The sequence below is a fragment of the Felis catus genome, chromosome A3, assembly GCF_018350175.1.
Source record: "Felis catus isolate Fca126 chromosome A3, F.catus_Fca126_mat1.0, whole genome shotgun sequence".
Taxonomy (NCBI): domain Eukaryota; kingdom Metazoa; phylum Chordata; class Mammalia; order Carnivora; family Felidae; genus Felis; species Felis catus.
In genome coordinates, this window is record NC_058370.1 from 133,920,103 (window position 1) to 133,933,521 (window position 13,419).

Genomic DNA, 13,419 nt, shown 5'->3' on the forward strand with positions numbered 1-13,419 from the left:
GAGTATTAACATTACACTATATTTTACCTATAGCTTTACAACTCTGACGCAAATTTCCGGATGGCTAAAACCCTATTTCAGATATTTGCACCCCAAGTAGAGGTGTTTCATGTTCTACTAAGATAAAAATTCAATCTAAGGAAACTCTTTTTTTGTAGACATTATTTGTTCTAGACCTGAGACTGTATCTTTACGCTACTTTATTTAGCTTGCAATATGTTCCCAACACCCACCTTTTAAGTTTTTTAAATGGTATTTCGATTCCTCCTTCGGTTTTATGCTCAGACACCTGTATGCTTTCTCTACGATTCCCCCAAGTGGAGAAAAGGAAAAGAATAACATTTTCTAACATTATATTAATAGAGAGTTCCAGATTATTGGTATGTTTTAATGAGCAGCCCATTGAACAGGTTTCCTCTCTAATTGATTACAACTCCCACCGGAACACCACTACCCCAAGGCAGAACGAAGGCCTTTGGCATTTCCTTCTGTCCTTTAATCAGTTTGGTTGTCAGGATTAAGTTAACCCAACAACCAAAGAACGTTATGCAGCAGGAGATTGAACCTAGTAATTCAGCTGCCTCCTTTTCAGAGAGACAACTGAGGTCCAGGGAATTTACAGTGGTCCGTGTATTTGTATCTGCGCTGTCTCAGCATCCAAGACTCTCCAGTAGGAATGTAATAAAGGGAACACCTGCTGGCTGATGAGAACTTCTGGACTGGGTTTCAGTGCGAGGAAGAAGAGGGCCTAGCGTTCAAGAGATAAACTCTAAAGGTATAATACTTGGCTCTCAATCCTTTCTCTGCTCCCTATTAGCTGTGCTCTTTTGGCAATTTACCAAACTGCTCTGTGCCTCCATTTCTTTGAGGGTGGGAACTGTACTTATGTCACGTGGTTGGCCGATCGCTACCTTTAAAGCATTCAAATTAGCATCTGACCCGTGGTTGAAGGCTCATGAACCATTAGCTGTTTCTACCAAAAATTTCGGACCGTTGAATTTTGAGCTTTCCTGATATTCACCTCCAGGAGTCCTTTTGAAAAAGTCTTCTAAACAGATACTTGCATTTCCAAGGAACTCAAATGGTTCCCTTTTTTATTAAGTCTGGGCAAATAGATTCGATATACGCATCACACACAAACCACCACACACCTCGTGCGGCAAAAGCAACAGCAGTGGGGACTGGGGGGAGGTGACCGAGGGGTGCAGAGATGCCCAGGGAGCAGCTGCTGGCCACCAAGAGCAAGCAGTTCAGGTGAGAACGGCCTCCAGCCCTGGGTCGCGCGTCCAGCTGCACCGGGGTCTCTTGCCCCTCGAGGGCCCCGGGCTGGGGGTGGGGGGTGGGGTCACTGAGGGGCACACACAACTGAAACTGGCTTCAAGTTTGGGCTTGTCCACCGCACTCCTGAAGACAAAGGGACATCTTATCCAGGTCACTTTTTTGGTTCGTCGCCCTCCTCTTCCCAGCCTCCTGGTTTTGTCCCCAACTTCCCCCAGTCCTGGCTCAACGACGACCCTCACGTCGTTCCCTTTGTCTGGCGGCCACCCCGTTCCCCTTTGTTGTCCACGGTTCCTCCTAGCGAAGGGTGGCTGTCCGCCGACTGTCGGGAAGGACGACGAAAAGGGTGACCGGGCAAAACCCCGCCACGTCCGCACCGCGCAGGGCCGCCTGCGAACGGCCCTCGGCCGCGACCGCCCCTCGGCCCCTCACCGAGGCCTGAGATGGGGGCGGGGCGCGGCGCGGCCAGCGCCCCCTGATTGGCTGCGGGCGTCGAGGCGCCGCGCCGCGATTGGGCGGCGGGGCTGTCTGGCGCGAGGGCGCGCAAGGTGGGGAGGGGGCGCTGGAAGCTGCTGGAAGTCAGGGGGCGGGGCGGGCGCGGGAGCGGGCGCGGACGCGGGCGGGAGGCCGGGGGCGCGGGCGCGGGCGCGAGCGGGAACGCGGGCGCGCGGGCGCGGGCGGGGGCACCGGGGGAGGGCCGAGCCGGTCACCGCCCCCGGCCCCTCCCTGGCCCCGCCCCGCGCCGCTCACACCGCGGGCGGCCAGGGGGCAGGCGCGCCGGCTGCATCCCCATCCTCGGCGTCGCCCGGCACGGCGCGCGGGCGAGCGGCGCGGGCGGCCGGAGCGCGGCAGGCGGAGCGCCAGGCCGGCCATGGCCACCACCAGCACCACGGGCTCCACCCTGCTGCAGCCCCTCAGCAACGCCGTGCAGCTGCCCATCGACCAGGTACCCGAGGAGGCCCTGCTGGCGTCGCGCCCTCGCCGCCCCCTCCCCGGCGGTGTGCCATCCGCGCGGGAGCCGGGACCCCGGGCACGGGCTGCGGCGGGGGCCGCCCCTTGAGGGGAGGGGGCGACCCGCCTGTTATTGTCCGCACGCCATCTCGCGCCAGCCGCCCCTCCCCGGCGTGCCCACCCAGCCCCCATCCCGGCCGTGCCCGTGCAGCCCGGGGGGGCTCCGGGCACCGACGTGCGCGCGTGCATGCTTGGCCCTGCTGCCCGCCACAGCAGCGCCCCGAGCCGGGTCGTGTGTGCGCCGGGCACTCGGCGATCCGGAGTCCCGAAGCCACTTGCAGTGCGTGTGGGCACGGGTGTAGACGGTGTAGAAAGGCTGTGCTTTGGTGTCTGTGCCCTGCGCGCGTGGCACCGAATGCCCCACGGGGAAGCAGGATGGATGGACCTCAGCGGAGAGTGCACTAGACCCGCGAGCGTGGCGTGGGGGTGGCCAGCTTAGGGCTCCGCGACCTGCACCTTGGGACAGTTTGCACTGAAGTGTGGCTTATTGAACAGAGAGGCAACAGTTTGCGGGGAAGGCAGAGGTTATGAAGAAAAGTCAAAGTCAGATAATAATCCCAGGATTTCTAGCTGAGAAAGTTGCAACGTTGTGGTTGGAAGAAGCCACCCTACCCCTCTCTCCCACACCCCTCCAAAACAAAAAACAAAACAAACAAACAAAAAAACCCCATATGACACTGTTTGGGGAAGGGAGGTATTTAAAGGAGGCCAGGTGAGCTTGTGTGAAAGGCCTAAGGGTTTTTGAGAAATAAACAGTAGTGTGATGGGAAAAGCAGCGCCATTTTTATTCAGAAAAAGTTTGGAAGTATTTTCTCAGACTGACATTTAGGATAGTGACATTTAGGGTCATTGTTGGGGAAGTGGGGCGGAGGGGGGGAGGGCGGAGATAGATAATTGCTGTAGCCCCAGGCTAGATCAACTGAAAATTTTGCTTGCAATTATTTCAGGTGTACTGTGATCTAGAAGTGTTTGGGCTTTACAGGGATCCTGGTTCACTGCTGTTTTCTTGAGAGTGCTGCTGTCCGTTGATGTCATCAGGGATTTCATTTATAAGACAGGATTCCTCTGTATCCAGACTGGGTCTCATAGCAGCCAGATGGGAAACCACTCCTGTGCCTGATACTAGGACATGAACTTACTTTGTGCTTTACTGTTTTTTCTTTTTTTTTTAAATTTAAGGACTGGTGTGTGTACGACTATATAAAAAATTCTACCTGTGTTCACATCTGAATCCCTTACTTCTGTTTCAGTCATAATTTTTGGTTCCTGGTAAAATGCCTATCCCCCACAAATCTTGAGCAACAGTTGTAGGTCATGCTAATAAAGTGCCAGGGGTGAAATTAATCATGTACTATAAGAAAGTAGTTTCCTCTGTTTATTAATAAACTTATCAGAACTTAGGGTTTTGGGTTTTTTTTTTAATCTTCTCAGCCCTGTGGAGGATTCTCACTTTTCCAAACTGAACTACACTGTGTGACCTTTTAGTGTTTTTACACCCGTGACTTAAGTAGGTTGCTGCCAGGGTATCGGCGAATGCAGGGTGGGTATCTGTTTAAGATTTTTTTTGATGATGAGGAGCAAGGGAGATAGGCCTTGAACTTTGTTTTTTTATTTTAGTCGATTTATAGTATTATATTAGTTTTAGGTATACAGCACAGTAATCGGACAATTCTGTACATTACACAGTGCTCACCAGATAAGTGTAGTTACCATCTGTCACCATGTAACCTTTCGTTAATTTTAGGGAACAGGTGTATTCTTCCTTTCTCTGCTTACCATGATGAAATATATTTTTTTCCTGTGCTAATACCTTTTATTTTTAAAAAATGTTTATTTATTTATTTATTAGAGAGCCTTTGTGCACTCATGTGAGCGGGGGAGGGGCAGAGAGAGAGGGAGAGAGAATTTCAAGCAGCCTCAAGCAGCTGTCAGCACGGAGCCTGTGAGGCTTGATCCCACTAACTGTGAGATCATGACCTGAGCTAAAATCCATAGTTGGAAGCTTAACCAGCTGAGCCAGTCAAGCACCCCTATGCTAGTATCTTTTTTTTTTTTAAGTTTGTTTATTTTTTTTTTTTTTATTTTTTTTTCAACGTTTATTTATTTTTGGGACAGAGAGAGACAGAGCATGAATGGGGGAGGGGCAGAGAGAGAGAGGGAGACACAGAATCGGAAACAGGCTCCAGGCTCTGAGCCATCAGCCCAGAGCCTGAGCGGGGCTGGAAATCACGGACCGCGAGATCATGACCTGGCTGAAGTCGGATGCTTAACCGACTGCGCCGCCCAGGCGCCCCTAAGTTTGTTTATTTTTGAGAGAGAGAGGGAGTCAGAGCACACGAGCAGGGGAGGGGCGGAGAGGGAGAGAGAATCCCAAGCAGGCTACACACTGCCAGCATGGACCCCGATGTGGGGCTCCAACCCACGAAGTGTGAGATCGTGACCTCAGTTGAAGTCAAGAGCCGGACGCTCGACCAACTGAGCCACCCAGGCACCCCTCTTTTAGTTTATGTAATGCTTAACAACTTTTTAAAGTGATTTGATATTAATGAAATCATTTAAACATCTCAGCAATCCAGAGCAAGTTCTTTTCGGTACTGAAATAAGCAGGAAACTCAAGGGAAGGTGACAGGACTTGAGATTTTGGCTTTCCTTCTTTATTATCTGTAGGTCTTGATTTGTTATCTTGGACAACCTTCCTTCTCTTGGGACTGCTCTGAATTTTTGCAGCCATTTGTATTTTGAATTGTTTCCTCTTTTCTAAGCACATCTTAAGATTGGATTACTAACCATACATGTCTTAACTTTTTATGGTGATGATTGAACTATTTCTTTGAAGCAGTGAAGAATTAACTTTTTTGCTGATAAAACTCTTGGAATAACTAAACTCTTACTGTAAATTGGATGAATAAAGAGTCATTTAATCATTATTTTGAAATAGAAATTAATTTTTGTAACATGTAAATAATTGAGTTCAAGTTGAGAGGAAGCCTAAGAATTACTTGTAATCAAATAGTGTGATTCAACAGGAAAAAGACAAATCAGGAAATGAAAAGTGTAAAAATATAACTTGTTAGTTTGTTAATTTGGTATGTGCTAATTAAAAATGTTTTGAAAATTTAGGAAATTATAAAAGCAGTTGTTTTTTAAAAATGTTTATTTATTTTTGAAAGAGAGAGAGAGACAGGGAGAGAGAGAGTGCGAGCAGGGGAGGGGCAGAGAGCAAGAGGGAGACACAGAATCCAAAGCAGGCTCCAGGTTCTGAGCTGTCAGCACAGAGCCGGACATGGGGCTTGAACCCACGAACTGTGAGATCATGACCTGAGCTGAAGTCAGGCGCTTAACTGACTGAGCCACTCAGGCGCCCCTAAAAGCAGTTGTTTAATGTCAGAGGAAAAACAGAACCGTAGGGCCAGAGAACTAGTTCATCTCTTGTACTAGAGTGAGTGGAGAATTTTTGAAACAATAGAAAATACTGGCCTGTATGGAATATACAAACGTGCGTTGCAGGGTAAGTTAAGAGAGAAAAGAGAAATATTTTGTAGTAAGACCAGGCAAGGAAAAGGAACAGATCTTGTCTTAGACTCCTGGGTTGTTTAATCTTTCCTGAGAATTGCAGAGTGACCTTGAGGTAACCATAGTATTTGTTTAGTGTGCCTAAATTAAAAAAAAAAATTTTTAATGCTTATTTATTTTCGAGAGAGAGAGTGTGCAAGTAGGGGAGGGGCAGAGAGGGAGACACAGACTCCGAAGCAGGCTCCAGGCTCTGAGCTGTCAGCACAGAGCCCGACTTGGGGCTCGAACTCACGAACTCTGAGATCATGACCCAAGCTGAAGCCAGATGCTCAACCGCCTGAACCACCCAGGCACCCCAAGTGTGCCTTAAATTTAAATGAAAATACTAACTCCGCTATGAAGTGAGGGTAAATGATGCTGTAAGCCTGTGGGGTTTCACCTTTCTAGGCCTTGCATTCCAGGTGACTTTATTGGGTGGTTATCATGAAGGGGATAGACGGAGAGCGGGTTTTGAGGAGGATTTGGACGCAGGGAGAGCTGTACCGAGACAAGGGCCAAAAGTGCTGTGGAGAAGGCACCAGATGTCGTTGAATATAATTATGTTCTGGATTAGTTGCTGGTGCGGTGAATTTTTAAAAGACCCCGAAGTGAGGAGTAACAAGCAAGAGAGAATAATTACATGTCCCAAATCAACCTGTTTTTTAGAGAGAGAGGAGAGAGAGAGAGAGAGAGTGTGTGTGTGTGTGTAAATCTCATCGTATGTATGTTCTATTCCATTTGATTTACCTCTCTGAGTTACTAGACTGAGGCTGCTCTCTTGCCCTCTCTCTCCTCCCTCCCTTTACTCTCTTTTCTTTCCCTTTCACCATTTTCTGTCCTTATTTCCCATGATGCTGTAATACCGTGAAACTTGAGTAAATTTCCCTAGCGGCGTGGTATCCAGGTTGGCCTTCCTGGCAGCCAGTTGGCCTCATCAAGACAGTCCTGTTTGGGGACAGGATTAGTGTTTCAGAGATGATGGACTAAACTGTTTGCGGGGGGGGGGGGGGGGGGGGAGGGGAGGGGGGAGAGGGCAAGAAGGAGGCTCAAGATATTTTGAAAGGTTTGGAAGGAGGGAGAAAAGGATGGGTGGGGAATGGCATATGACCTGTCTGTAGCTAATCCTGCGAAGTTAGGCAATAATTACAGTGGATAACACGTTACAGTTTACAGACCTCTTTTCACAGCGTTGTATTATTTAATTGTCCTCTCAGTACCCTGTGAAGTCAGGTGAGATTCAAGGTCTGATGTATTTTAGGTGTATGTATACATACAATATATGTGATATGTGTATATATATTATATATGTGTTATGTATATATAGATATGGTATTAAGCATTTGAGTAAAAGGTCAATTTTATTTTTTTTATTATTATTTTTTTTTAAATTTTTTTTCAACGTTTATTTATTTTTGGGACAGAGAGAGACAGAGCATGAACGGGGGAGGGGCAGAGAGAGAGGGAGACACAGAATCGGAAACAGGCTCCAGGCTCCGAGCCATCAGCCCAGAGCCCTACTTGGGGCTCGAACTCACGGACCGCGAGATCGTGACCTGGCTGAAGTCAGACGCTTAACCGACTGCGCCACCCAGGCGTCCCAAAGGTCAATTTTAATTTAAAGTCTTAACATCACTGTTGTAGATATGGATTGCCAGTAGATTTTTGGAGGAGAGAATGGAGATAAAGAACTTCCCAAACACTGGAGGCTGGTGGTAGTGGTTGGAATAGGGGAAAACTGTGTGTGTGTGTGTGTGTGTGTGTGTGTGTGTGTGTGTGTGTGTGAGAGAGAGAGAGAGAGAGAGAGAGAGAGAGAGAGAGAGAGAAGTGTGGAGGCTTATAAAATCCTGTTTCCTTTGGGGTCGGTTGGTTTGTTGATTGACCTTTTCTGTATATTCTCACCCTGTACGATGTAGGCAACCAATGAAATGGAGGAATGTGTTCAGGGAAAGAGTAGTTTAAAACATTGACTTACTTAATCCTCCTAGGGTTCTGTGCTATGGTGAACCCCATTTTATAGATGAAGAAATCAGCAGAGTTTTCAGTACTGAGCCTTTTTAAGGAGATTTTTAAGGGGAAGAAGGTGAGTGGCAGTAAAACAAGCAAAGCAAGGATTAATTTTATTTTAAAGCCGCCATTTGAATGCTTTAGGTTTAGGACATAAATATTTAACTCATTTGTCTGTCCTGTCTACTTTTACACCCGTAATGAGCATCAGTCTTCATCACGAGAACCCAGAAAATCCTGAGACAATCTGCCGTGGAAGATTCCTTTTAATAAGGAAGGCATATGGGACTAGGAATCTTGAATCTGTATTTTAGGCCCTGTCAGTTAACTAATTTTAGATACGTCACTTTACATAAATGAGTTTCCTTCTGTGTAAAATGTGTGTTGTGCTTAGTTTTAAAATTCCATGATCCTGTGTTTGTTTCATTAACTGAGGAAGCTGCCCCAAATTCTTTTTGGCCAGAGTTGGAGGGAATATAAATAAAAACTCAAGGGAGGAGAAGGGACTAATACGTTTTGAAGAAGTTTTTAACAGTAAGACTCGAAGTTGCCTTTCTGTTTAATCTGAGGCAGCTAAGCAAAATGCCACACGCCCTGACAATTAAGTTCACACTGGTCTCCCGGTTTTCTGTCCCTTGGTCTGTAGGAAGTCATAGTGTGGTGGAGAGCGGAACAGGCACGACTGGGTCTGCAGCCAGGCTCTGCCAGCCCTGTGCTGCTTGGCAAATTACCGTCTTTTCCTTTAAGCCCCAGTCTCTTCAGCTGTCAAATGTAAAATAAATAATAACCTATTTGTAGATGTTGGTGAAGATGAAAACACGTAGTCTGGGTGAAGTGCCTGGCTCCCAGCACGTGTCTGATACGCTTTTCCTCCGCAAACTATGGAGTGCATGTAAGTTAACATCTGTTCGTATGTATTCCATTTTAATCTTTAGGACTTCTTTTTCAGGAAGGGAAATAGGAGGTTCAGGTTCAGTCATATGCCCACACAGTGATTAAATTAGGATTAAAATCCAGTTTGGAGTTTGGAATCAGAAGTGGTTTTTCTGCTTCTTAATGCTTCAAGAGTTCTTTGTCCCCCTGCTTTAAAACTTCGTGTGTTCGGTACTACCTCGACAGGTACACATAACCCTACTCTCTGTTTATTGTGGTCCGTCGGGGCTGACTTTCCAGGGGAATAATCAAAACAACTCACACACAGCCTTTGCCTGCACTCAGTTAACAGGCGGGATTCCCCAGTGCTAGAACTTGACAAGATTTCTTCAAAGGAAAACACACACAATTTTATTTCATTTTAAAATAAAATAAACACAGTCCTCAGAAGAGATCACTTAAAGATTTTATGAATGACACGGGCGAAGCCTGAAGTCATGCTTTGGTCAATGCGTAGAGCGTGGAAAAGAGGGAGGGGTAGCTGATGTGTGAAAAGGTAGAACCGGGATTCAGGAGGGATGAACCGGTGCTAATGACGTGCCCCTCCTTCTTCCTCTGCTGCCAACATCCTGACTGTTCTTCCAATTCTGCGTCCAGTACACCGTGCGTGTCAGTCTGTTTCTGAATCCCATCTCACTGTGACTGATTCCTTACTCGAACCACAAAAACGTTTTGGGTTCGGTGCTGTTCTGGCACTTACTCTGCTTAGTGATCTGTGCATCAGTCAGGGTCTGCTGGGAGCCAGATTGAACTAGGTAACCGGGGAGACCTTTAAGAACTATTTACTAAGATCAGTGCAGGTTTAGGGAAATCAGCAAGGAATGGGACAGTCCCCCAGTACCAGCTCCGCTAGGGCTAGAGAGGCCAGGGGGAGGAAGGAGAAAACCCCAAGGGGGGAGCCCTAGGGGCTGCTCCCTGCGGCGGTGAGCTTGAGGGAGGGGGTTGGGAGGGACGAATACCCCTACGTCCTTCTCATCCTCCCATCTCCTGCCGCCGTCCCCTCCACAGGGCAAGTTGATGCTTTGGGGGCACAGGTGGACCTGGACGGCATTTAAATATCCAGAACAATATGGTTACTAATAAGCCCTGTGCGGTATTACTCGTTTCTCTACAAGTAAAAACCTTTGCGCACACCCCATACTGCACATTGTCATTCTGTCTCTTCTCAGTCGCACGTTTTGAAAGAATAGTTGATGCTTGGTGCTTCCATTTTCCCAATTCCTATTCGCTCTTACAACCATTGCCATCAGGCGTCTGCCTCCAACACTAACAGCCACATCCAGCAGCAGACTTCGAGAAATGCCCGGTTGTTTCCCTGCCTAACTCCTCACAGCGTCCACGCTTGCCTGTGCAGTGCTTTTGAAAGTGCCAAAAGTGTCAAAAGTCACTTGGGTTTGTTGTTAAAAATAGATATTTTCAGTGTGTCCCCAGACCTCCTGAATGAGGGCCAGGGAACCTGTGTTTATGACCAGTCTCCTACCCTAACCACCATCAGAGTTAAAGAGCTTTTTAAGGCTCTCCATATTACTAAAGGGCTATAAAAATGTGACGTATTTTTTACTTTTTAAAGTTTATTTATTTATTTTGAAAGAGACAGAGACAGCACGAGTTGGGGAAGGGCTGAGAGAGAGGCAGAGAGATAATCCCAAGCAGGCTCTGTGCTGCCCGTGCAGAGTCTGACGTGGGCCTCGATCCCACGAACCTGTGAGCTTATGACCTGAGCCGAAACCAAGAGTCGGACGCTTAACCAACTGAGCCACCCAGGCACCCTATGATGTACTTTTTACATGTTTGTGTTTAATCCTTTAACATGTAAGCTCGAAATAGAATGCAGTGTAATGGTGCTGTTGGCAATATGATCACAAGATTTGGAGAAATAAAATTCGTAACGTACTCTAGAAGGTATGGCCCTGAAATGGAACAAGTGTTTTGTTGACTGATGTACACGTGTCCTTTCAGTCCTGTCATTTATGCCCAGTGACTGTGTGTGTAACTTCTGGTGTAGACAGTGTGAGGAGCCTGAACGCGGGGCGGGGTCTTCCCTGAATGGGAGGCCTTCCTGTGAGAGGCGTTGCTCGCCCTGGTTCCTACCATCTGCTTGCCTTTGCGAACCATTGGCCCCTGAAGGATAGGCTTAGAATCTCTGTGTTGTGATGCCAGCTCCTTTTTTATTATTCAGAGACCCCCACCCCCACCCCCAGACTGGAGCAGTATATTGCCAAAGGCCATGCATTTAGATTTGGAATTTAAATCCTTGTCTGCTGCTGCTACAAGTACTTTGTACTCGGTGACTAAGACTGCCCCGCTCCCTGCCTCCGTGCTTTCTCCTGTCTTCTAACTCCCTGCCTTTGATTAAGCTGTTTCCTCTGCCTGAAGTGGGCCCGCTCAACCTCTCTCCTAGGCTCTGGACTCCCACTCGCCCCTCCCTGTCTTCAGAGCAAAAGCCCATTCTTATCCAGATCTTTCTTTCTTAGGAAGGAGTTAATGGGTGCTTCGTGGGGTCTTTCCCCTTTCCACTGGCTGCTTCTCAAGTGTGAGTATCCTTCCAACTCTAGAAAGCAGTGGTAGGAGAATCCACCTTTGGTTTCCGGGTGATCTGCCCCCCCCCCCCTTGTTGATGAGGGCGTCCCAAGCAACTGCCTCATGCCCCCTCCTGCTTTAACTCGCTCTGATAGCACCTGCAGCACTTTAAAAAAAAATTATTTCATCTGCTTATTTTACAACTCTCCCTGATGGGAGTTAGAATAGGGGCCTCGGGTGGCACAGTCGGTTAAGCATCCAACTTTGGCTCAGGTCATGATTTCGTGGTTTGTGGGTTCGAACCCCGCATTGGGCTCTGTGCTGACAGCTCCGAGCCTGGAGCCTGCTTCGGATTCTGTGTTTCCTTCCCTCTCTGCCCCTCCCCCGCTCACACTCTTACTCTCTCTCAGAAATAAATAGACATTAAAAAAAATTAACAACAAAAAAGGAATAGTGGCCTCCTCTTACTCCTGCTCTTGTCCTTCATGCTGAGGACCAGCATTGGCTTAGACACTGCTTGGAGGAAGCGGAACTGGTGTGGTGAAAAGCACAGATTGGCACCAACGATCGTGATTTATTAGCTAGCTGCTGTGGTTTTAGCATTCGCTGATCTTTTGTAAGCAGCAGTGTCCTGGTCTGTCAGATGGGGTGGGGTGGGGGGCCGCCCCAGGGGGTGTGGTTGGCCTTGAGAAAGGGCAGCTCGGGGCTGGGTGTGAATGACTACCGAGGTCCTTTCCCAGGGCTTGTGGAGGACGCGGTGTTGTGCGGGGGGGGGGGGGGGGGGGGGGGGGGGGGTTCAGCCCATCCCTGAGGCTGGTCCGTCTGTCCGTCAGTGCGTTTACAGCCACGCTCTTTGCAAGTGTCTGAGTGCCCATCGTACACCTGACCGTGCGCTAGACGTGCGGGATACAACGCAGAAGGCGGCTGCAGGCTAATGCTGTGGTTTTAGGACTGTTTCAGAACAGCCACGAGTAGGAGCAGCTGACCAGGCGGGGGTGGAGGGTCCTGGCTGAGGGGGTCACACAGGCCCGATGCTGAGTGAGCGGGCAGAGGGCCTGTGCAGTTGTGCCCCGGTTCTCAGGGCTCTTTGTCCTGCGACCACTTCACTTTTTCACTCTGTCCTTGCCACTCACGCCCTCCCCAGCTACAGGGCAGATCATGGGACCTGGAGATCAGTGGTGACCTCAGTGGATGAGGTGCTTTCTTGTGTTTGCAGCCCAGCTGGGTAAGCTCCCCAAATTGGGTTCGGGTCCCCCTGGGATTTGGTCTCCTGCCGGTCCGTGGTGCCTCTTAGCAGGTGCATAGCCTTGAGCGTCATGGGCCTGTGTTGTGAGGCTGACCAAAGACTGCACAGCATTTCAGAAGGAAGCTAGGAGGTCAGAAGGAAGCTACATCAACCCTTTAGGCCAACTTTTATTTTCTTCTAGATGGTGACTTAAACGGAGACTAGCAAAGCACCCAAGAATTTTGGAGGACTGTGATGATTATTCAAAGGGAAATGAAGATAACCAGGAGAGGTCCCAGTATTCTCAGCTAAATGATTACAGTGTCTGGTGATGAGGGGTGATTAGGGGTGATTGAAAAGAGAAGCTTTATCAGCACTGTTATCAAGAGATTCAGAAAAACGAAGCCTTCCAAGTGCATAATTGTCTTTATTCACAAAGAACAAAGGGCCGCAGCTTGTGGTGCCACGCCCTCTCCCCTTTCATTTGGGCCCTCCGGAAGGCTCCTTTGGGATATTCCCCCACCTCCCCCAAGCCAGTCCCAGGAAGCCTGGCTTTCTGCCAGCAGCAGGTGTCATCACTGGATCCTTTCTGGGCAGCCAGTGTCCTTGTGGAGAGAGGAGGCCAAGGGGACCCCCCCCCCCCAGCTGCCAACCAGGGACCTCACTCTTCTGTGAAGGCCCAGGCCTCTGACCAGCTTGCCTTGCTCCTGTCTAGGCAGTGGACAAAAATGTAACATACTTTCTGTGCTAATCCATAATCCCTTAGAAGCTTTCTTAGTTTTTAGAGGGTTTCTGTGCCAAACTAGGTGTTTATGGAAGGTCAGGCTTACAGATAATATCTAATTTTGGACATATTTAAGTTACTCAGCTACATGCATATTAAAATAAAATAAAGA

At 48.5% G+C, this 13,419-nt stretch overlaps 1 protein-coding gene across 2 annotated transcripts in view; it reads left to right on the plus strand.

The window, feature by feature from the left end:
* Positions 1 to 1,347: 1,347 nt before the first annotated feature.
* The window catches only part of MBOAT2 (membrane bound O-acyltransferase domain containing 2), a 125,906-nt gene continuing 113,834 nt past the window's right edge, over positions 1,348 to 13,419 (plus strand). The window contains exon 1 of one of the 2 annotated variants that reach the window (XM_023252136.2): positions 1,348 to 1,431. Coding sequence is in view for 1 of the 2 variants with exons in the window: in XM_023252133.2 (XP_023107901.1) it covers positions 2,150 to 2,224 (75 nt within the window). In the remaining variant the exon portion in view is untranslated. Of the gene's footprint in view, positions 1,432 to 2,041; positions 2,225 to 13,419 lie in introns of those variants that run through there. The other variant, XM_023252133.2, reaches the window with a different exon arrangement.